At 43.9% G+C, this 25,436-nt stretch overlaps 2 protein-coding genes and 1 long non-coding RNA gene across 12 annotated transcripts in view; all 3 read left to right on the top strand.

Moving 5' to 3' along the window:
* LOC124299982 (autophagy-related protein 16-1) overlaps positions 1-12,225 on the top strand; it is a 237,884-nt gene extending 225,659 nt beyond the window's left edge. For 8 of the 9 annotated variants that reach the window (XM_046753546.1, XM_046753545.1, XM_046753543.1 and 5 more), the window contains 4 exons: positions 2,789-2,968; positions 4,946-5,030; positions 5,674-5,820; positions 11,804-12,225. In XM_046753546.1, coding sequence (XP_046609502.1) covers positions 2,789-2,968; positions 4,946-5,030; positions 5,674-5,820; positions 11,804-11,897 — 506 coding nt within the window. In that variant the 3' untranslated portion in view covers positions 11,898-12,225. The remainder of the gene's footprint in view (positions 1-2,788; positions 2,969-4,945; positions 5,031-5,673; positions 5,821-11,803) is intronic. The other variant, XM_046753551.1, reaches the window with a different exon arrangement.
* On the top strand, positions 6,727-9,864 carry LOC124300011 (uncharacterized). The gene is made up of 2 exons (XR_006907130.1): positions 6,727-7,721; positions 7,937-9,864. It is a non-coding gene; the product is annotated as an uncharacterized LOC124300011 (long non-coding RNA).
* A 1,300-nt stretch (positions 12,226-13,525) lies between the features above and the next one.
* The window catches only part of LOC124299994 (uncharacterized), a 30,652-nt gene continuing 18,741 nt past the window's right edge, over positions 13,526-25,436 (top strand). Inside the window, exons 1-2 of one of the 2 annotated variants that reach the window (XM_046753572.1) lie at positions 13,526-13,581; positions 13,829-13,977. In XM_046753572.1, the coding sequence (XP_046609528.1) occupies positions 13,541-13,581; positions 13,829-13,977 (190 nt within the window). In that variant the 5' untranslated portion in view covers positions 13,526-13,540. Of the gene's footprint in view, positions 13,582-13,828; positions 13,978-19,723; positions 20,293-25,436 lie in introns of those variants that run through there. The other variant, XM_046753573.1, reaches the window with a different exon arrangement.

Here is a 25,436-nt window from a genome sequence, read left to right as displayed (position 1 = left end):
ATTCTTCGAAGCTCAATTCGTGGCCGATAATCGTACGAATGTTAGCGAAGCATGGCGACTAGTCAATATACATTAGAGGGTAATTGTGGCATATAGATATGCCCACATGTACAGTCCGCATAACGTCCATGCATATGTAATGAGTCTTGAAGTGCAGCACGAGCTAGTTGTATTTGAGTTTGGTCTGCGTGCCAATATAGGTAATTCTACGATCGATTAAAACAATACCGTTGCCCCGAGTCACACTTACGCCAAAGACAAATGTCTCGGAGACAAGAGGGAATTCGTATTGATTAGAGCCATTGTAGCAGATTCCGGAATTCTTCGCCCTCCCCGTCCCATTTGTCGCATTGTTCGAGCTTCCATCGAGTCTCTTCGAAACGTTATCGCCACGAAGTATCACAGGGGTTTGGGGAAAGAATATTAACTTCGGATATTAATATTCGGTCCTTACTCGAACTCCCGGCCCTCCCCGCTTTGACGTGACGTCATTTTTAATATTCCCATCCGACACCTCCAGAGCGATCGGCATACTTTATTACTATTATTATGATTATTATTCCGTTTATTATTACAATTATTTTTGTAATTACAATCCGTCGCCTTTACGTCTGGCTGCATAATTTTTAAAACTATGCGAGGAACGTCGCTGCGAAAATTGTTCGCGAAACTTTGAGACGTCTTGTCAAATTTTCTAATTTCATTATACACTTCCCTCATTTTGTTGTAGAGATTATTCTCAGCACGGTCTCGCCTTAAGGAGCGGACCGCTGCAGTTACTCGTTTAAAGTTGTAAAAAGTTCATTATTCCTAATCCGTTACCTTCAACTGATAAGAGACTTTTTATCGGCTCGTTCGTTTGCCCGAACCTGCAGAAGCTGTTATAAATGAATATTCAACCGAGACCATTGAACTTGGATAATTTACTTGTCAAGTATGAAATATCCAAAAAGTTCGATTCGCCATCCCCTCGAACCCTTTCAAATTTCAAAATGAACGGAAGACCTAATTACGCTGCAACCATTCAACTGATCACGAAGTACGCAAAGGTGCAATGCGAGATTCGCGATTTCACCAAGAGCTCAACATATACATTGACGAGTGTACAAAACCGAGCACGCCTCGTTTGAACCCAGTTATCTCGAACCCCGCATTAGGGTGGAACTTTCGTTATTCGGTGAAGTACACAGTTATGAAGTCAGGATTTTGAGACTCGGCAACTTCTGAGAAATACAGCAACTCGGGTATTCTTGCGCCAAGTTACACGGTGGAAGATAATAATTGGAGTTAAACAGTGTTGTAAAAGTTTACTCAAGAGTGCGATATACGATTATCCAACTCTCGTTCGAAACTCTGTAATCGTTGACTGATGCAAAAATACGGTGACCAGTCCTAAACTCGCGGTACAAGGAATTAGGACCTAGACCGTCGTCCGCCATCGGTAACTTCTTCACCTCAAAGCCTACCTGCGGACCGCAAAAATGTTGATAATTCAGCCATCCGGTAACAGTGACTCTCGACCATTACACGCTCAAGCTGACGCCCGCCGTTGACGCTTTCTACCGTTCCTTCGGAAGGTACAGGGCAATACCCACGTTGGGAATTCCGCCCTTGTATTCAATCTACCGAACCCGATCCGACCAACGATCTGTGGCAGCCACGTGCCGCACGCAACGAACCCTTCACGAATTAACACCAACGTGGTTTAGCGCCGGGTTTTCTCCCGCGACACTTGTGGCTTCCCATTGTTTGATTCGCTTCGAAACTTTTGCAATGATGGACGAACGCTTCTGCGGGACGGAAGCCGATTTTTATATCGCAGCATCGCCACACGTTACGTTGTCAAGGCAAGAACGCTTCTTTCCCACCAGCCGCAAAGAGAAAGCCAGGATTCTCGACATCGTCCAATGACACGTTTTACGTCAGCAATGCTCGCCGTAATACAGGATCAATTTTCCTTCAACAGTCTCCGTTGCGAAAACTGAGCAGAAACACGCGCTTTTCGCAGGAATCGAATCGCGCATGCAAAGTACAATCCGTACTCCGGTCTTTCAACTCGAGAAAACCTGTCCCAGCGTTACTTATGGGTTGAGAAAATCTTGGCTGCATTATCCCTCCGCTGTAAGCCAGGCTCTGAAGTAAGGCCGATGTGTGAGGCCGCTCGGGGTAATTCCCTGGAGTGATTTTTCCCCTGGAGGTATCGGGCAGAAAAGACTTCCGAGACAAGTGGTCGGTTCACAGCTCAGTCTTCTACAAGATCTGGAAAAGTGCCCAGATAAGGCGCCGCGAATTCTTCGTTTTCACCCTTCGTTTCACGTTATACGTTCAACAGGGCAATTACGTGGTTAACCACGGCGAGAATTATCTGGAAACAGACCGGCACTTGTGTCGTATAATCAGTGTCTCCGATTTCCCGAATTTACAGATTCATGGCTTTCGGTATACGAAACCCCAAATTCTGTCCGACCTCCGAAGAATATCGCACTTGGATCAGGCTTTAAGTCTAACACAAAAGTCCCTCCTCCACTCTCGTGCTTTTCGATATGTTAAAACAACGTAGGTCAGATAAACGCCTCAGGGATCGGCGAAATAGGTTTTTGTTAAAAAATTATGCGAAGCTCTATATTTCGCGTGTTTCTCTTATATTTACTACCATAACATTAGCGTAAGCCGCCTGAAATCCGTGTTGGATATAAAGTGGTCCCGGAATTTCAATCAGCGTTGCAAATATAACGCGTTCGACGATCTACCGAAATGCACGGTTATTCGTACGCGAATGATTTTACAGGTATAGAGACAAAGTTTGCTGGATCAAGCTGCAACGACGTGGTAATATCCGACGGCTCGGGATCGACGATAATCAGCGGACACTTTGACAAGACGATAAGATTCTGGGACACGCGAGCCGAGTCCAGTTCAAACAACATCTTGCTCCAAGGCAAAGTGACGTCGCTGGATCTATCCCGAGGTGAGTTTATAAATCCCCAGTCATTAACAACTTGCACCTTATCTCAGACCTACGGGACCAACGATAAATACGGTCACCATATCCGCATCCCTTCAGGGTGAATGTAGGAAATCGTGCTCAAAATTCTCCTAGTTTGTAATCACGACATGCATCTGGGTAAGGCTCATCCGACTGTCGTTTCACAGTGAAAATATCACTCTTTCAATCGAAAAATTCATACTGTTGTTATCCCGTTTACAAACGCCCCTCAGGCGAGTAAACTTCCGGTTATATATAACGTTCTCTTCGTTTGGGCGGTCGAGTAGAACCACTCGATTTAGCGACAGCCGGGGAGCAAAGGGAACGTCGAAGGGTTCGCAAATTTCCGGATGGGAGAACATGTATAATATGCGTTCGTGTTTAACACCTCCCGATGTGTAAGGGTCTACGTATATAAGATGGCTGTGGGAACGGATCGAACAAAACCAGTCGCCGTAAGCCCAAATTTTAAAACGATACAAATCCGCCGGACCTAAAGACAATATTTTCTCGAAACACGTTCGGGAAACGTAAATGATATGTTCATGTAATCCAACGTTGCAGAAGAACTGGGGTGTAAAACGGAAGCAATATGTGAATCCGCACTATTATATATGTGTAGAAATTTCGCTCGATGGAGAATTTGTAATAAATGATGTGGTTCTCTTTCCGAAATACGTGATAAGGCCAAATTGTACGTTCAACTTCTACCGGTGGCATTGTCTTCGAATACCGCCATTTATTCCACCCTTTTCGTCATTACTTTTCAACCCGTGCATACGCACAGAAGTCACGCTTGTATCGAGCATGGCATGTGCCGTTACATAATGCCATTCCAGTAGTGGTTCCAAGGTAGGAAGGTGGATGGGTTCAGGGTGCAAAGTATGGCATAAATACCCGATCCTGTGCGCCTACCCGTCGCTGTAATATCCAAGGTTTGGATAGATGGGAATCTCTCAACGTTCATTCATCTGTTTTTTCCACCCTCTTGTTTCTTTTCCTCCTTCCTTTTCCCTCTTTCCTTCGTTTTTTCATTATTCGAGCAGTTACCCCGTTGCATTGACGTATCGCCCTGCTACCCCGCGTACTCCCAAAGCACCCAAAGCACCCATTTACGGAATTCACCATGGAGATTCGACAGCTCATTCGAGCAAAAGAGATATTATGCCACACCCGTCCCGTCGTATTTCATTTAACCGTACCTACGGAGCTACGCTTCCATCCCCACCCATCCACTCACCTACCCTGTCGATCGACAATGCGGTGGGGATCTTCGAGCTCCTGCGCTCTGGTGGCGATCAAAGATCACTCGTATTATACATCACGCGGTATGTTTCTGGGGCCCCGTGAAGATGACAAAATCGCTATACTCATCTCAAGCTTCGAATTTCATCATACCCACTTTTTTCTCCTATAGTGCTGGGACTTTCACTGTTATCCAAGACCAGGATAGAACGGCTAATCATACAGGTCTTGTTGTATATTTCAAGCGGTAATCGATGTTTTTCTCCTTTCTTTCTTTTTTCCACTTTCGACATACCCTTTGCTGATCACGCTTACGTATAGCCAGATGTAACTAACAGTTCCTCGAATTGGGACTAGTTGTTGCAAAGCGAGAAAAATTCGTTGCGTCAGAAAAATAGATCTGATATACCGGGAGATGAGTTATTATTGGAAAAATTACCGTCGTAACGTAAAGAGAATACCGTATCGTTGTTTGAAAATGAAGATATGTAAATGATCGATTTGAATAGAAAGTAGATTTTTTGTATCGAATGAATAATAGAAGTAAAATCTATGAAAATCTAACTCTATACACGATAATCATTCTACAAAGATTGAATCATTTTTACAACCTATCAGTCAGTTAGAATTTCGACTACTGCAACGTAAAACTGTGATATGTACTCGCAAATAGCATATTTAATAACTTTTTTTCTTTTCTAAATTAATTTTCAGACGCGCATTACTTGTTGAGCTGCGTCCGTGACGATACATTGAAGTTGCTGGATTTAAGGATGAACCAAATTATCGGTACTTTCAGGTAAGGCCAACTTTATTCTGGCTTTCTTTGTCCAAGCGTTATTATAAATCTGAGCAAACTCCGGGTGAAATTATTCGCTTTTTCGAATTAAGTTGATGCATACGTGCATGTAAGTATACAGGAGAGCACATATACATGGTAAAGCTTGGAGAGGTTAATTTATGCGGAGACTGGAATTAAATTCAAATTTCACTTAAACGCGTTATTTCTACCGTCTCTCCGATGAAGGGTCACGCCTGCGTGATATGCAGCTAAACTTGCACACGAGCTTTGCATGAAATGAGTCTGGCTGCATATACGTGTAGCATGTAAGTACGGCATATACCATCGTCTTATTCTCTGCAGACGCTGCCACCCGGCTAGCTGGAAAATTTATACAATATGCCGTGCAAGCCTTATTAATATTTTCCCCCCCTTACGAAACGACCAATCCGAGTTTATGGTTTGCCAAACAAAAAATATCGTACACCATCGGTTGATTATGTATATCTCAACGAATAAACGCAAAGTACGGAGCAGTGTGGAATGGGGTTGAAATGAACCCGCGGGAATGGCTAAATGCATGAAGAAAATGCAACGTCAAGCGAAACTTGACTTCTGCTCGAAAGAAAATTACGTTTCTTTTATACCGAACGTGTTACAGTGCCGACGGTTTCAAAGTTGGCTGCGATTGGGCACGCGCTACTTTCAGTCCGGACGGACAGTACATTGCCGTTGGATCTTCTAATGGGTCTGTATTCATCTGGTCCGTGAGCAGCAACAAAGTGGAATCGGTGCTCAAAGACCACACGTAAGTTTCTAGAATTTATCTACCATTCATACATCCGCGTGGAGTTGAGCGTGAACCTTAGGCAACGCGTGCGTGCGCAGTGCGCACGTAGGCACAAATGAATTACACGGTTTGAATTGTCGGTTTTCCGAAGATTCTCTCTTGCATCGACATAAAATGATACCTGAACGATTCTTGCCATGATTATGCCGGGTATGACAAATATAGCGCCCGGTAACTGGCGTCTGTAAAACGTGATCGTAAACCCAAAATTAAATTCCAAGCATGCCGACGGTGGCCATATTTAAGTTATACCGCCGTTTGAATTCGTTCGTCAAATATTTCGCCAATGTTTTTCCTTATTTCGGATTCACCCTCGACGAGCTCTGAACGACCTACCAACGCGCCGCTTATATTATACACTCAAAGTACACCTAATTCTCTGGCATGCTAAACGCTGTACCAGGTGTAAATCGTGACGGGATGTTCATTTTAGTAATAAACTGACACTTGCCGTGAATCCCGCTCAGCTGCTCGAGCAAAGTGAAGATACACAGGGCTCAATTTACATCGTGTGCATGTTAGAACGTTTAAATCAATGATGCGAGTAACGCGATAAATTAGTAAACCGAAGTCAACGTTACTAGCGGGGAAAGGCTGAGACGAAGATCGAGGTGGAAGGTGAAAGGTGAACGAATCGCTAAACTTACAAATAAATTGTACAGCGTTTGATTACAGTATGTGACGAAGAAATTTAAACTCATTCCGTCATTTCGCGTATAACCGGGTGATTAATCATATCATACATCATACATAGTATTAAAGTTCGAAACCAAAGTTTGGATGTTCGGATGTTCAGATTTTCAGAAAGCGACATCACCCAAAATTTTTTTTCTCCTGACGTCATCGATCTATAGTAATCGTTGACGACGAAAGTTCCTCAGTCTGGAAACAACCGCGCAGTTGAGCGGACGGGTGAGAATCGCGCTCCGCAGATTTCGAGTCCCGGGTTCTTTACCTCCTGGATCTTGCGCTTCGGGTACGCTTCCTGATGCAACTCGACTTCCAGGACAAGCGCTCCGTAGTTCTTGCGCTCCGGGTACGCTACCTGGAGAAACTTGACTTTCAGGACAAGCGCTCCGTAGTTCTGGCTGTCCAGGTCCTTGACCTGGTGACTTTCGATCTTCAGGACTAATTTTTCGTAGATTTGGCCGTCCAGGTCCTCCACCTGGTGGATCTTGACCTCCAGGACAAGCGCTCCGTGGTTCTGGCTGTCCAGGTCCTTGACCTGGTGACTTTCGATCTTCAGGACTAATTTTTCGTAGATTTGGCCGTCCAGGTCCTCCACCTGGTGGATCTTGACCTCCAGGACAAGCGCTCCGTGGTTCTGGCTGTCCAGGTCCTTGACCTGGTGACTTTCGATCTTCAGGACTAATTTTTCGTAAATTTGGCCGTCCAGGTCTTCCACCTGGTGGATCTTGACCTCCAGGACAAGCGCTCCGTGGTTCTGGCTGTCCAGGTCCTTGACCTGGTGACTTTCGATCTTCAGGACTAATTTTTCGTAGATTTGGCCGTCCAGGTCCTCCACCTGGTGGATCTTGACCTCCAGGACAAGCGCTCCGTGGTTCTGGCTGTCCAGGTCCTTGACCTGGTGACTTTCGATCTTCAGGACTAATTTTTCGTAAATTTGGCCGTCCAGGTCTTCCACCTGGTGGATCTTGACCTCCAGGACAAGCGCTCCGTGGTTCTGGCTGTCCAGGTCCTTGACCTGATGACTTTTGACTTTCCGGACTAATTTTCAAGTTTACAAGTTTGTTTATTGAAAACGTCATGTTTTGTACTACCAACCCAATATGCATGCTTCAGATGACACTTTGAATTGGAAAAAAAACCGAAGAACCAGGATAAAGAAATTGCAATTGGTGAGTGGTTGGCATAGTATACATAGGAATACATGACAATAACATCGTTCATTTAGAGCTAAAATTGCTGTGCGTAGTGTTTTAAATCTGTCAGCCCTTAGCTGATTGTTCTGTGGTATTTTTTGACGAAGTTTATTTTCATAAAATTACAATACGTTATACTTACATGCATACGTGAACGTGATTTGTAGCATTATATAGAAAAAATCTTACAGGCAGATTCGGTTTGCGTCACATGCACAAACACAGTGTTCATTCTGTATACCGTGAAGTAAATACCAGAATTTTTTGAGGAGTCATCGTGCCCCAGTCTCCCCTACAACTATGCCATCTGGTAAAATACTGACAACGAATAAGCGAGCGAACGAGCACAGAAACCAGTTACACTAGGCATCCGACGCCGAACGAGCTTTAGCGAGCGAGGGTTTCAAAACTAGTCACTTTTAATGGAAATGGAATGGATTTTACGATCAGGATGAAAAGTTCAGGAATTTCCACAGGTTGGATGCACTTTAATTATGGGGATAACAGATCTTGAAACTGAAAACCTCTGGGGCTGGTCTTGCATTCTTTGCGTCACCTACGTACCAAAATTAAAATTTAGTTTTCATTCCCAATGGCTCTGAATGGACATTCTTATATGTATAAATTGAGCGTAATGATAATCAAAATTTTCGTCATGTCTTCAACTCCATGGGCTTTCTTGATCCGCGTGAGCTTTCGTAAAATTGCCCAGACTAGACAGTTTGCTGTATCGACATCTGGTCAAGTACCTTTGCGTCGCGTAAACTACTTCAAGGGAATGTTCGATGTCGACGATGTGAAGTGGCAAGGCGCAGGAAAAAGTTCCAAAAAGTACCTGACTGGAATAAAATGCCGCTCGTAGGAATGTGTAGAAAGTATAAAGACGGGGAAAGGATTGTATTTGTCAAAAATCAACGACAAATGTACAACGACTTTTGCCCCTGTTGGTCAGAAAAGTTTCGCAGGGAGAAATTTCTCCGATTTCTACCGTTGGCTGAACTTAAATTTTAATGAAGTCCATGCACGAGGACCGGTGTGGGGACAGACGCTCGTACTTGCTGTACTAAAATATTCAGAAATCACGTCGCATCTAATCAAAGCTTACATTCGTACACATATAGAAGAAATATTCATACGCAGGAGAAAAAAAATAAAAAAAATAAAAAAATTCATATTTCCATCAGACGTGGATTGGGTACTCGACGAGTAACGTCATGCGTTAAGAATGCATGCGGAGGAATAAAATTTTGTGTAAATTGTGTGAAATTTTTTTACCCGCAGTGAAATACCGTACAGGATTTCTCACTGGTTTTTTGTTTGTTTCTTTCTTTTTTGTCGAATTCACGCAAGTTAAAGCCGCGGGTAAAAACTTGCGGATGAAAATCGAAAGACTAATACCTGTACAACAGAGACACCGCCGGTGGAACGAAGCGCGCGTTTATATGAACTTTATCCTTAAGGTGAAAAATATACGAGTATACCTATATGTATAGCTTGCAGCGTTGCGATTCGCGATGCAGGGATAACACTGATGCACATGTAGTTGATTATCTCCTTGTTACCGTCCTACCAGAAAGTTTTCTCCGCTGCGCCGAGGTATATGACCCTTGTTTAAATAATTATTTAATTAATTAGGCGCCCTAACAGCCATGAGAGATGCTAAAGCCATGTGGCTGATAACCACGAGCTTGGTGTAGCGGTAAAGTACTCTCCTCTGAACTTGGCTGTCGCCATGCTCTATTCACACTCTCGAAGTTCCTCCGCCGCGTGACAACGATGAAGCACAATTGCCTCCCGCTATATCCCTCCTCTCCCTATACTCCCTTCACTCCCTCCACTTCTCTCTACTTCTCTCAAGATAATTCTCCCACAGTGTGGAAACGCGGATAATGCAGCGAACTAAATCTCATGTGTGAATCGAGGCGGGTAAAAAACGGTGGGATACGAAGGCAATTACAAAATCACTCTTCCGACCACCATTGACATACTTAATGGGATCAAAATCCAGTCAGTCAATCGCAAGAGTTAGGTACATATAAATTTAGCAGCACTCAGCCCCCGAAAATTTGTAAATTATGAGAAAATGGATCCGACAAACTGGATAGCTAGAGAATAGAAATACCTACCAATAAGTTAATCATTGGCGATGGTACAATACGATGATAATATGCGGCCAACGAGATAGGGTGCGGTTATATTATATGATGATAAATTTTGCGTGTACCGATCGCATGAAGTATAAAATGTTACGGAGGACGGAAAAATAATTGCTCAGTGTCACGCTTGTAATTCCGGATAGTTGGAACTGCAACGGACGGAAAATGACAGGCATACGCGTAGCTCAGCGGCCTATAAAAGCGGTAGGATACAATTTTCAGAGTTCAAAGAGACAGATACGTTCGGATAACGGGTATGCGGTCCTGTTTTCGTTACTCGCGTGCATTAAACGAGCCTTTCCGCTTTTGTATTCAAATTCTATTTTTCCCCTCTTCATTCCTCCGCCGTTCGGTACGTGCTCTCGATGCGCGCGAACCGCGGCCGCAGGTCGAACGCTGTAATTAGGGGAGCCAAGCTGCCCAGCCCTTGTAACCCGAGGTCGTTTTTAATTAACTAAAAGGGAAGAAGACGCGGTACTCGAACAACGGCGCCTCAAAGCGTCAGCGAGCCCACATGCCTACCTTGGCAATTTACGTTACTTGAATGATATGGCAGTTGACGAGCGGCGATCCGCGAGCCGGCGCGACGCGGACCGAAAGAAGAAACTAACGCATTAAATACTACAAAAGAGGCAATAGCGAGTTACGTCGGCGAGTCCGCACCGCCATTCCAACGATCCGCTGCGTATTCCGCGGATCTCTCGCCGAGGCCAAACAGGCTGGGCAAAGAGCGGCATCCGTGCGCGGTTGTTACAATTCTTACTTTTCAAACTTGAGAACTCTTGATTGTTAGGCAACTCCTGCCACGTTTACGACTTATTTTATCCCTCTTCATTTTATACCATTTCAATTCACAATTCGGAAATGTCTCGGGGAGTCTAAGACGTGAACGAGCCAGTCCTTGACTGGATATAGTTACACGAAACACAGTAGATGCCTTCAAACGCCAAGCCTTCAAAGATGAAATATAAGGAAATTCAAGCGAAGCAGCATGGAGATTTACCTCTGCAATTCCACCTTTGCGCTGCGCACTATGTGCATTTCGGTATTAAAAATACGTCCTTCCATCTCTCGTATGGTCGTGAACTTCCAACCGCTCCCGAAGATTACCTCGCCTCCTTATGACGCAGACCCGCGTTGTACAACCTAGCGCGTCCGAAGACGAATATGGAGTGTACGGATATTAGATTTCTCGTATCGAGAGTCGTATTATATAAGTCGAAGACATGCGATCACGACTCGTCGACGCTTGGTCGGGAAAAGAAACGAGGCGAATAAGAAGAGAAGAATTCGACTCACGGGTCAAATTTAGAAAGTGACGAAAAACGGCTCCATAGAAAGTCTATAATATACATTCAAAAGTCAAAGGATCGGCAGGAGCAAAAAGCGACGAGGGCTGAAGCTGAGTGAGAATGAAGTAACGGGAAGGCGGGGCGGGGGAGGGTTCGGGGAAAGAGAATAACCCGCGTATTGGGTCGCGCGGTGTTTCATTTTCGGGAGGGTGACAACGAGTCAGTTAGGTGTCAGTGTCAGGCAAGATTAATAGAGGCGTCAGTCAGGCAGGTTTCATTCCCTCGCGTTACCTGCCGTTTCCGTGGCCAACTGGCGCTGATTAATAGCGCCCAGGCCACCGACCGAGTCATAACTTGGGCTTAATTTTTCTGCCCCGTTGGTTCCGCGAAGCACAGACTTATTGGTGACCTGGAACACTGGAAGCCCGGAACCCCGGAGTCCGCCGTTCCTGCAATTATTGTCGCGGTTACGACATGCGCCTAATCCTAATACGATCCGTTTCATACCTTTCGCCATTCGCCTTTCGCCTTTCGCCTCTCAACTTCGGTCTCGCTGACTCGCTGTAATCAGCACATTTCAGGGCGATGGCCTTTTTCATTTGGTCCTCAGGTCGTCGGTGACGGCGGTCGCGTGGCATCCTCAGGGAACGTACCTCGCCTCCGTAGACAGGACCAAGCAGGCGACCATTTGGGGCGACGTCTGACAGGATTATTCGCCTTGAATACGAACTGGAGGTGCCAAGGAGCGTGAAAATCAAATTTATATTCCGAGGGTGGGTTGAAATGTGGGTATATTTTCACAGGAGGAATCCTGCCCTCGAACTGAACAAGTTCCCTGATTTCATGTCTACGCAAATGCACAGAGCCAGCTAGAAGGATATACTTTGACGCTAAAAAGGCAGCTCTACGGTTTGGTCAAATTGCTATTTGTATTATACATGTTTCAGTGAGTCTGATATACAGTAACAGGATCGTTTAATTTTTAAGATACGAACGAAGCACAGTAAATTTACAAAGAAATTTCACCAGCAACAAACAAATTAAATTTAAAAATACAAATTAAAATAAAGAATGTTGATACATTCGTACGGAGTTTATATATACATTATATACATTATGTACATTATATATAGTAGATACGATTATATACATGTATACCGTGATGTAGTGATGTATAGGTATACGTATTAACACGTTATACGTAAGCTAAAACTGAGGTACACAATATTACTTAGATTCTTATATAAATACGATATTGGTACGTTCGAAGTGTAACGTTTTACGAATACTCAAAAAAGAATTAATTGTTGTTTTGAACTTTATAAAATTTACTTTTACTACAAAATATCATGCAGCAATGCGAGAGTCATTTTATTTGTCGTCCGTACAAATCGTCGAGCCCTCACGCCTCGTACGGTCGAATCGCACGGAACTTCATCTGGCTTTCAGGTCAATCGATAAAACTGGAATTCCGATTCCACCGATTTGGCAAAAACCTTTCACGCCCTCCGAGATGCCTATTGAAAAAATAATCTCAGACCGTGTCTAATTCTGAAATCCGAGTCAGATTTGAACTGTACAACTCGTGTAATTCTGCGAAAAAAAAATTTCCGTAAGATTATTCGATTCATCTGTACAAATGCTATTCTAAATGTACCTAACTTTAAATTCAAGAAGGAAAAAAGAAAATGTGACAAATGTACCGCCTTTAAACGATCAGTGAGCGAATGCGGGTAGCGTTCATATCCTTATTTTCACGTTTCAAGAGTTCATCATACTCCTCGCAGTGATGTTCGGTGCAGTAACCCGATACGTCACTCAGCACTGCATCAGTTTAAACTTCCGTTGCAACCACAACTCTGGGGTAAACTAGTAGGTAGGAATGTTATGTATACGTGTGTGTGCTTGTGTGAGTTTGTGTGGTGCTTAATGCGAGCAAATTCGTTAAACCAACTTTATTATGCGTTGCTCAATGTTTTAGGAGTGTTTGTTAAATGTCTCGAAGGTATACGTATACGTGCACACGGACATAGATACATGCATAAATGCACAAGTATAACAGAAGCGTCGCGTCGTTCGAATCTCGTTACGGTGCAGAAGCAGAAACGAGAAGAATATTATGTAACGAGATCGTAATACAGCCGACGATGAGATGAGCAAGAAACAAGTGAGGGAGAAGAAAAAAATAAGTTCAAACACGACAACTTAATTATACTCGTCTGAGCTTGTCATAATAAATGACCCCTCCGTGTACACGAGTGTATGTATGTATTAGGAAACAGCATATTTACGCGTACAAAAGACTGAACGCTTTCCATCTTGCTTTGAGAATATTGAATCACGGATTATGCTTTCCGACGTTCCGACGGCCCGACGAGTCGTGCCAAGGTAAGGATGCCCGGTATTAGGCGTCAGAATCCGGAGTTAGGTTCATCACCTCGGTCATTCGCAAAAATTCCAGTGGGAATCTGATCAACGGATTCCTTTTAAACTTTTCACTCTTTCCTCATTTCAGTACCTGAAATACTTTAATTGAAATTGAATTTTTCAGCTTCTTAGTTGCGTCGCTGATTCAATTCACAGAAAGTACGGAATGGGAACAAAAATTTCAACTTATATGTAAACATTATTTCAGAGATCTCGAGGTTTATATAGGAAAAATAAATTTACGTCTGGCTCGAAGACGTAAAACAAACTTGTTTGAATTACTTATTTTAAAGATGTTAAAAAGTGGAAAAACTCAATTTGGCCTCTTTCCGAGGAGACATCATCTCATCTACCAAGGTAAGATTTTACACAATACTGATATCCTTACAAACTGTTGATAAAAAATATTTCATGATTGCTGCCGTTGTAAAAATCGTACCATCTACCGTTTATTCGACAGTACACAGAATCGCGCTTTTCAGCCTCGTCATTGATAGTTTAACGCAACTTTTGTGACTTGCCTTGTGACTTGTCGTTTTGAATGGAGTTTGACAGCCAGCACAGTAATTCCACCTTAAACAAGTATAATGAGGCAAACAACTCGAAAGCTAATCGGTTTTACATAAACAGGTACGTGGGTAAGCACGCTGGTACGCAAATACTCTTAAACGTTGCAATTTAAGCACCTGCAAGCATTGCCAGGGAACTAGAGACTGAAGTGAGTGGTTGGAGCCAGGTAATCAGCTTAAGCAGCCCTTTTGTAATACTGAAAACGTATAATGTGCACCGTAAAACGTCATAGCTCAGAAGAATAAAGCGAAAGTTAGCGTTTAATGGCAAATGGACAATGATCAATATCCAATATCTCGGTTTACGGGGCAACTAACCCGTGATCTTACAATTTTATGACTAGGTGGGTATAATCTTGAATCTCGTCGACTGCACTCACGTATCTTGAAATGGCTGCCAACTTCAAGCGGAATCACCGCATGATAATTCACGGGTACCTCTATGATTAGGTATAATAATACCTCTTCGAGGACTGTTTGAAAAATTTTCAGGCCGGCGCAAATACTTCATCCCTGAAATATAGCAGCTAATATAAATAGTAAGGCGTTAATTTCACTTAGAATATTGCGAGTGATTTTTCTTCAGTTTTGTGTTTTCTGTAGTCATTCAATTAGTGAAATACTTCAAGTATGATATTTTACTTCACCGCGGTACTGCGGTAAGCATTTCCGGTTGCATCAAGTACGACTGCCCGTGTGTAATTGTATGCGTATGATTGAAACTACGAATTTATGTATTACACATTAATATCGAAAACCTTCGGAGAGCCCTTAAATAATTTCTCATAGAAAATTCATTCCACCGCGATGTCCTATGCAGTGTTTTTAATCCCTGATTACTTCTTTCAAATGAAAGTCAACTATAGCCGTTACTGCAAATCGAGTAGGGGGTGATTCGACGAACGGGGTATTATGTGTGACGGTGGCGGTGCCACAGCTTAAAGGTATAAAATTAAAGGTGAAAAATTGAAGGTGAAATTCAAATAACTCAAATGAATATTCATCGTGGGTATTCTTTAGAGTCGGCGCGTTATTGCCCTGCCACTGAAAACCCCTCGAGGCTTCAGAAGATCCCGAGTCTACCGAGTCTTGATGGTGTCTTCGTCGAGAAGAGCTTCGCCTTCGTTTTAGGTGACGCGTGAAATTACGAAGTATGATGGTCGGATCTCGTTTCCCTGTTCATTATTTCGATTCACCCTCGGGGCTAATCCAACTCGCACCACCGCCACTCCCGAAACTACCGATTGAACCCCACTCTGCTGTCGGCCCGCGGAGCAGGTCAAAATTTAAACGCCAAATATCTTCATTTTTTCCAACTGAACCGAGAGGTCGCCCAGTCTTGAATATTGCTTTCACTTTCCTACGGCCACCTGTGATAATATCTGCACTAAACGTTATTAAGAAAACATTTCGTTATCCATTCATTCATCGTCACCTGTCCCTCCCAGCGCTACTGCTTGGCTTTCTTTACCTTTTCTTCTTTCTTCCATTGCAGAAATAATTGCTGGGGTATTTTATCGCGAATTATCATTATTATCGTCATTATAGTTATTATTGACGTTTTGTATTTTTTTTTTTTTTCATGTCTTCGTTTACTATTGTTATTCTTACTATAATTTTATCCTGGAATAATGGGGAGAAATACAGCGACGGGAATCCGTTCGCCTGGGATCACGCCTATAGGGATTTTTCGTCCGAAATTTTATCCGTGCTTACCTAACACCAGAACGGAAATCACCCGTGTATATATTTTACGACGTAAACGGGACGCGACGGTGTATATGTAGGCCCCCTACATTCGGGGATGAAAGTTCCTAACCATGTTCTACTTTCGTATCTTCAATCTTCGACGAATCTTCCTTGGAAAATTCTTATTCTCCGCACGGTAGCTCTCCAAAGTTTGCAGGTTCGAGTAAAATATGTAACGGAGTTAGTACCTTTGTAAATGATACAGCACATGTCGGCTGGGTATCCGTGCCTATAGGTATACATTTCCATGAGTTTATTGTAAGCGGCATATCGTACACGGTGTAACGATCAGCGTCTAACGCGTTTGGAAAAAAATTTTTACCCGACCTTTGAACTTCCGAGACACCGCGGAACGTTCGATGCCGAGTAAAGTTGTGGGCGTTATTCACGATCGTTGATTGAAAAATATTGATTTGATATCGGGGGAGTTTTCAGCCCTTCGTAGCCAGGTACATAGGTATACCTACCGCAGTGCCGAATCTCGAAATTTCCGACACTTGACCGACCCTCGCAATCTGAAAGGGTGCGTGTTTCGATTCCCGCTATCGGCGCGTCGCCTTGCCCATCCATTCGCCGTGAATGAGACCCATTCAACTTCCTGCTCATCGATATGGACCCCAGGGATAAATGTGGGCCTTCGAGACACCCCGTCCGCGCCCTTCTTTCTCCTTAAATTCCTATGACGGGTGCGTTCAGACGTCTACGTATTTACGTACGGCCTCGTTTTACTCGCTTACCGAAGATCAAGTTAGGGTATAACAAGCCGGGATGGGAAAACGGTTCGATATTGCTATTGTGGCTTCGATAAAAAATCCCCTCGCGATACTCAATCGCGTCTGTAATCCAACGCATATTTCCAGTTTTCGAAGGCGAAATTGTGGCTGAACTCTTTTCGCCGTCATCTTGTTTCACTTGGAACGGCTTTCGATGATGGGTAAGTGTAAAAAATGATCGTACAGCTGAAATGAAATTCCAAGCGCGTCAGTGGCCATCTTAGTTCTTTGACGGCAGCTCTGGGTTTCTCCTGTCAAATGTCTTACGAGTACAACTGGCGTAGTAACTTTGACCAAGTTGCCAGCTGTCTGTATTATTTCACGTCTAAAACTTGAAGCTTGACAAATACCCTAAGCTTTAATAATTCAGTCGTAATTGTTACAGCTGTTGGGAATGAAATTTACGAAACGAATTTACGGAATTAAATTTCCGATAAAACACCTTTCTATACACTGAAAAAAAAGTGTGTCGATGTAAAAAGCCGCATTTTCCAGAGGTGTCGCGTAATTTTAGCAACACATTATAGACCATTACAAAACGCAGGACAGCGTTACGGATACAGGTGAATTATCTCAAGGCGTCAGGAGAGGGTATAAAAAGGAGCGAACCGTCAAGCTCCGCTGGCTTCGTAATTAGTACAGAGTGCGGCTGTTTTCTCACCTCCGAGCCATCCCCACATACGTATAGGTATATCTTATAATTCGTAGGAGCGAGAAGAAAGGAGTGAAAAGTGGGAATGGGAATGGGAATCGGAGAGCGACGCCACTGCGGTGAGGAAGAAAAATGTTTTAGAAAATTCAATACCACGGCTCGCCCGTTGCGGATGCATTGTTTTTCAACGTTTCCGGAGTCTCTCGGCTCCGCAAAGAACCAGGTCGTACATCTCGCGGGGGACTTTGGCCAAGAAAGACGTGGCGCACGAAACCCCCCGTCCTTATAGCTGCCGCAGGAAAGGAAACGAACTTTTCTCCTCGAGTTTCGAAGGAGGCGAGTCAAACGCCGTCAGTCAAGCGAACTGGCCCGATTTCCATATCTGATTGGCGCGTTCGCCAGCACCCAAGACAGATTTCGATTTAATTCTGTTTCAGCTAGAGTCGTCTGATCGTTCCCTCATGGATAAACCGGCCTTACCGTCCGAGTCAAAAGTTGGGAAGAGAGAAGGAAAAAAAAACTTTCAAAATTCTCCAGCCGTATTATTTGTTCCAATGACGGTGAACACGAAGTACGAACTTAATTGACTTAATGTGTAAAGGGTAATCCGAAGTGATAGACGAACTGGAACTCTGTAGCAAATCATTTCGTATAGCGTCAATGGAGTCCAACGCTCGTCAGCGGCAAATGGAATTGAATTATCGAGTGTAGTCTGTTTCGAATTCTCTGATAGAAAAACATACGGTGTATCAAACGGAACGCGGTACAATCAGCCGTTTGTTGTTTCTCGCTTTATCTACTGTGGATGCAAGCATTGTTGTGAAGTACAGTGACCGCAGCGGCGGGAAGTGAAGTTGTAACTCTGTCACTGTTGGACCAAGTGTTCATGACATGTGACCATTTTAGTGTTCTCGATCGAAACTTTACACGACTGGTGCGGTTGAATTTTCACGATACATGTCATCAATTTCAGGTGAGTCATCCTTTCGAGGCTGTAACTTGCTTCGCCATTTTGTCCCGATAACGGGTTTGAATCTGTTTGTAGTCGAGACGTGTTTTTTATTTTTTTGCAATTGCACTTCAACTTTACTTATTGATTATTGATATTACGTCGTGTTGTACAGTGCATCTTGTTATCCATATTTTCTTCTATTCAAAATATACCTGTACACAATTAGGCCTCTTCAACTCGAGCGAGCGTGTCAGTGAAATTATAAGCTTTTCCAATTGACATCAATGAAGTTTCATAAAGTGTATATTTGTTTGTCTATTCGGATTGATTGTATATATTTGGTAAATTCTGAAATGTTGGTTCAAATGAATGGTTTGTTTTGACGACTGATTATAAGATTGCAAATTGGATGCCAACTTTTCTTGCCTACGCTACCGGGACAATTTTAAATTTGTATCAAATTTTGATTATAGAAAAAGAATATCTAAGAAATTATCGAATATAATTAATCCGTACAGGCGGAAAAATAATACATTTTTGTAATCGTATGTACCAATATGTAGTTAAAATTTGACAGAAATCAAAAGTTTTTAGTTTCACCGACGCGTACTCTCAACTTTGTCCGACTAAGCTCAGACTTACTGGCAATATCTGAGTTTTACCGTAAATCTTACAAAACAAATTCACGGCACCTACAGTATTGCAACTTTCCTGAAACCAATTAAAATTCTTGAACTTCAAAGTCGTAGAATTTGATAGAAACGATAAACATTCCTGAAATTCAAGACAATTGGAAAAAAGAAAAAATTTTTCCAATAATTGTCAAATTTCAATTCGGGGTGAAAATGGAAAATGGGTCAAATGTAGGTATTTGGTTACTATACAGCATGACCAGAGGTGCGTTGCAATGAACAATTGGTGAAACTATTCATATATTCGTGATACGAGCGTATCGATATTACGTATTCGCTCGTTCGGTTGGAAATTGGTACGTATCGCCGACGAGGGAAGGGGAGCGTGTCTTGGCCGGGTGGTTTGACGCGTTGACGAGCGTTCAAGTTCGACATTTGGCAACCCTCGTTTGGCAAGTGGCTACTTGAGGATGAAAGGAGCGTGGCCGGCGGGCCGGTCCTCGTCAACGGTTCGACGGTTCGACGGTTCGGCCGTTCGACCGCTCGACGGGCCCGGCGTATTTATTCATGGAGAGGCCCGTGACTGATATCAATATCGAAATGTGTATAAAAAAGATTCAATCAGTCACTGGGCTTCCACGCCAATCAATCACTCGGTCGGACGTGAGTGTTTCGCGCAGCGATCGGAGGCCGCGTCGCGACGCCAAAATGGCCGAATATTTCGGCGTCGACGCAAGATAGTCGCGCCACCGGCGGGAGCTCAGTCTCGGCGCGAACGCCGAGTGCGACTTAGTTTACGAGCGACGACGCGTCCCGACGCCCCCGCGGAGAGATCGTTCGTTTTTTTTTCAGAAATCGCACCGTCGCATTCGTATAACGTGAAAGTTGCAAACACCGTGACATCGAACCCCCCATCTCGAGGCGGCTGACCCTCGAACGAGGGAAGACTGGCCCTCGATTTCGGATGTGGAAGTAGTTATTATTTCGGAACTCGAATTCGCACTAAACCTATTCCGCACGCCCGCGTCCCCCTCCAACCCCACAACCCCACCACGCAAAATCAAAATCCCGGTTATTTTGCGGCCTACGCAATTAGTGACTATTATTTTCACCTTCGCCACTGCTGCTGCTGCATGGTCCCGCCGGAGTTCGTCGAACCAACGACACTAACCAAGTGGTGACAATGATTCTGTGATCGGATCTCTATAAACATACTAAATAAAAAAAAAAAAAAAAAAAAAAAAATAATAATCAAACAAAAATACGAAAACCATGAAAAGTCTCGCGGCTCTCCGAAGATTTCAACTCTTCTACGCGCCGTTGTTCCTACTTTCGGCTGCTACGGGTAAGCGCATTATCTCCTTCCGCGTCCGCCCGTCAAAAGAATCCCCCGACCTTTTCTTACCCTTCAATTGCATCCCTCAGCATCCCTTACGCTCCTTCGCACAATAGAGACGATCGTTTTCTCCAATCCATCCGGCCCCGCAGGAATCCGGAGGCTCTATTTGGCCGACCGGAAAAATAGCCGTCATTCAATACCCGCCTGCACCCTACGCTACACCTTAATTAAATAATACGCGCGGCTTATCGTATTGCCGAAAGAAAAATCACGGTTCAAAACCAAGCCGCCGATTGTCGAAAAACAGAACTGGATCGAAAAGAAAGAAGTAAAATACGGACAGATATTTCGTGTCCGACTCGAATCGCAACGAGACGACGTTCCGCCGACGACGCGAGGCTGTTCGTTACGGTGCAACCGTGCATTACCACATAACTGTATCATCCAACGTCAGCGGTGAACTTCCCGATAATCAGGGATAACAACGACGTTTCAAAAATACATTATTCAATTAGAGCGCCGATGCCGAAGGCCTGTTTAATCGCGCAACTGGCGCTCGGAACACGCCGGAGGTTTGAGCACCGAGCGATCGTGAGCGATTTGAGTCAATTACCCGCGTCGATCCACTCGTTGACCATCACCCTGGGAGCAGGGTCGGTACGAGATAAAATACTGTCAAATCCAGACGCGGGAGGAATCGCCCTTCAAATTGCAGCGTCAATGCGTAAACTGAAAATGATGAAAACACGGATAATGGAGGATGTAACGATCGCTCGCACGTTCGTGGGAGAAAATCAGAATTTGAAAGCCCCGAGCTCCCCCCCGCCCTATCTCGGCGTCATCCCCCCGTCCGCGTCGATCTAATCTGGTGATATGTTCCTTTATGGTTTCATCGCTCGGTAATGCGCCGTCTAAACAATAAGAGACGTCGGGCTTTCCTCGGAGGTGCGAAAAGCTCGACGATGATACACTTCCGGGGTGGGTATGGCTGGGGTCGCTCAAGAAATATATATACGCGTGCCGCGCGGCCGAGAAAGCTCGACGTGACGCGAGAACGTAAACCGAGACGGCATGGGCAGGCAGGTCAGGCAAGGCACCTGTCCGTATAAGTGTACAGGGTATATTACGGGCGGGATGGTGTGTGACGGTGGCCAAAGTCGAAAGAGATTTTATCTCTTCCGAGTAAACACGGAATACCGACGGAGAGACAATCTTTGACCCCTTGGCGCGGCCCTCCGCCCATCAAAATTCAAAACTTGCGCCGGCACGCGAAAGAAGGGTCTCATACCCCCGAAAATTCCCCAGATTCAAATCGGACCATTAACCCTTGTACGGGGCATCGGAGAGACCGATAACTAAGCCGGGTGTTTCAATAAGCTTGAACCCGCGTACGCGTATAATCTATATTATACGTACATATGTACGTGCATACATGTAAGATGTGAGACGGACCGGCAGAGATGTGCCGACTTTGCAGCTCTCTCGAGGGGATGTATACTTGCCGACCGGTAAACGACGCGGTGACTTCCTAATGAAAATTATAACGTCGAGTAATTAAAACGCGCCCGCCTTTGAACTCCCCTTCGAGTGTTTCTCTATTTTGTCGCCGTTCGCCGACTACCGTATTACCTACTCTTTTCGCATGTACGTAATATAAGCGAGAAACAAGCCGCTTGTACAAATTCCTCGGAATCTCGTACATCTCGTACACAGATATAAACACTCCAAACTTCTCGAAATTAGCTTGCTTTCGGTCGTACATTTATAGTTATATTCCCGCCTTTGGCTCGCGTCTTGTATTTCCTGTTGCTGTTTCATCAACGTTTTGCCGCAATTATGCTTCTCTAATCATCGGGCGCGTGCATGCATTCGCATATAGTTCCGACAACTTGTGCTCGTGCACGACATACTCCGTACGAATGTCGCGGATCAACTCCCCCGGGGCAACATTGATTTCTGCACCTGTAAACTTTTATTACGACTTCCGGACGGATGGCTACACGTTGTTTGGCAACAGTTATGACCACCATACACCAACCATTTGCTGAATCACAAATCTGGAATGACGTTGGAACTGAGCATTTCCGGTTGAGTTGCACCGTGCCCAAGATCAATACGCGTCCGGTCGGTCCACTCTACACCAGTCATTGCATCAAATTGTCGAACGATATTGTACTACAGCTGCGAGGAAAGCACGATATTGATTGCCAATAAAACAAATAATACGTAGATGAAAAAGAGAAGCGAAAATTTGACAGAATTCGTACGGCCATCGTACGGAAGAAAATTATAAATTTTTTCCTGAATTTTTTTTCACGAACAGGTATTCTATATACATACACATATTATATGCAAAACTATTTTCACTTATTCATTCAATTCGTTCGCATGCATTTCAATAACCGCTTTGTGTGCCGCGTATAATAATAATACATCGCGCTTGATCGCAATTCAATTTGGCAAATCGCCGCGTTTTCAACGATTAATAAAACACAGCGTGCAGGACGGATTATGTACACAGAAAAAAAAAATTGTTGAATTCACCAAATATGGCGAAATTAATGTTTTCTTAATTAAACTAGATGTAGTTCGCTTAATAAGACAAATTATTGAGTTCGTGTCACTCTTTCGTTCAATCAAATAACATTTCTTTCATCCGAAAAAAATAATTCATTCGGTAGATTTGATCGCCATATATACCATATTTGGTAAATTCAACTAATCCTTACTCTGTGTGTATGTGTATCGAGTGAGGAGGCGTGACGGTTAAATGAATTCTGAAAAATCCTTTGATGATTTTCTTTTATTTTCATATTATTGTTTTTTTTTTTTTGTTTAATTTAATGGGGTTTGAAAAATGAGCTCCGATGATTGTGTAAATGAAAGAGCGCGAGAGAAAGGGGAGAAAAGAGGAAGAAAAAAAATTAAACAAAAGAGGAAAGAAAGAGTATCAAACTAAATTGAGCACGTTCTACCGCAAAGCGACTGACACGCGGGCGACCAATCGACTCCTGCAGCGCAGCGTAACCACCCTCTTTCGTTATTCAAACCGACGACAGGCATTTTTGTTGTTTTTCTACTATTGGCTTTCGTTTTCTTTCCCTTTTTTCATCTCCCATGGAAGCTACGTACCCCCCCCCCCCCCCCCCCCATATCCTCCATCTGTACGATCATTTCGTACAGAGTGGTTTTTTTCCATTTTTCAACGATGAATATCATATAATCGACAACCATATTTTATCTACGAGTTCTCGTCGCGTCACCCATATACGAGTCTATGAGCTGCCGCGGGGACCTTTTCAATTCACCAAGAGCTCAACTCCGATTTATGGCTCAAGTTTCTCTTTTTTCACCCCCCCTACCCCTCCCTGTCTATTACCTCTTTCTCTGTAACTTCTTCCTTTATCTCCTCCTCTAACTCTGGGCCAAATCTTCGCTCAGGGAGCATGACTCCTCGGGGTAACGATTTTTAAGTTGAAATTTCAACACCAGTCTCACATACCTTGTACCTTATAGTCGAGGGTGGTGAACGTCTTTTGGCTTGCTCGAGTCGGCTGGCGGCCGCCAGAACGCGACGCGCCGGAACCTGAACCAGAAGCTAGTTGTAATTTACCGGAATTGCTAAATCGCATAGAAAACAACGCTGGACCCGGTGCCAACCGGGCAGCACTCGTGTCTCGTTTCGAAAAATAACTATCAATTAAGACGCGCGTCAGCGGCGTATCGACACGCGCAGAGTGTAAATAATTCAAGGCGATGTGTAAAAATAAAACAAAATTAACGACAAACAAGCATACACCTCGACGTTTTGCGGCGCGGTGCGAATAGCTAACTTCTTAATCGCGAGTACCAATTTACAGAGCGTATCGCATAAACCAGCGTTGCCCAACTAACTAGACGTATTAGGACAGGGATTAGGCCGAACGAGTTTGGAACAGTTTGGATAAGCTCCTCCGGGGTCAACAATGCCCGAGGTCGATTTCCCATCCGTCAAATTCCGGCACGTTCGCGTACTTGATGTAGATACGTAATTAGGTGAGGAAAATTTTGTCAAAATCGCTAAATCCCAAAGACCAAGCTTGCGGAAGTCTCGGAATTTCATGCGCAACGACGCATTTATCCGTTTTGAGCTTACCTCGCGGTGTGAAACTCTCAGGTTTCCAAAGCTGAAAACAAACTGCGCGCAAATATGGTTTAACCTGCACCGAGGAAAATTCTACGAGGTATATCTTCTCGACCTCTCGGGATATAAAATGTGACGACCTAACGGGCTCCGAGTGGATAATCCAATGGTAATGGGCAGTATCGTGGAGATGAAAACGCGAAGAGGACGTCGGAGGGTTTTCACGAAGCCCTTAAAATATTTTAGGGATATTGCGTGCTTTCGAAAAGTATACAGACAGTCGATTATCACGTTTATTGATTGTCGTACAACGGTCTTGTATATCCGCAGTGTTATACCTATCGTTGAAAAAATCTTAACGGTGGAACTGTCAAATTAACCTGCTATACGTATGATTTTTGAAGAATTCTTCACGGAACCTTGCGTTTGCACGATTTACAAATCGATTTAGTTACTCAGCTGCTCACCGTCAGTGCAATGCGAAATGTGGAAAGAGTTTCTTTGACAATCAGCGGTATTCAATAACGAAGTCGTCAGTCTCGTCATGCGAGATTCCAATCCTATGCATTACACTTGAAGGGCAGTATCGAACCCTGGAGTTCCCAGAACCGGAATCTATCTTGGATGTTGACAGGAATTAGTCTTACATCTTCGTCGTCGGATTGCGATAAAATACCTGCCTTACCCTTTGACGTTCCTTCATTGCTGTGAGCTCTGTAAATACCGACGTTCTGACACGTTTGCTGAATGAAAATATGCGAAATCATCAAGGCCACTGACTCAACCAGAACTTCGTTGTTCGGAACGCCTCATTTTCATGCGGAAAATGTTAACAGACAGTAAATCAATTCGGATACATTCTGTGCATGAAAAACGAATTATAACGTTCGTTCTTTGTTTACATAAAAACTTGTCACGAGATAAGTTCTGCGCTTCGACCCCTTCAGCGTAGATATATATCTCTGTAACGATATTTCGTGTTAACGCTTTTATTCCACCTAGGGGTTCAATTGTGTATGCCGTTATA

The sequence above is a fragment of the Neodiprion virginianus genome, chromosome 3 (assembly GCF_021901495.1).
Source record: "Neodiprion virginianus isolate iyNeoVirg1 chromosome 3, iyNeoVirg1.1, whole genome shotgun sequence".
Classification (NCBI taxonomy): Eukaryota; Metazoa; Arthropoda; class Insecta; order Hymenoptera; family Diprionidae; genus Neodiprion; species Neodiprion virginianus.
Note: the sequence above shows the minus strand (reverse complement) of the source record. Positions and strands in the feature narration are given on the sequence as shown.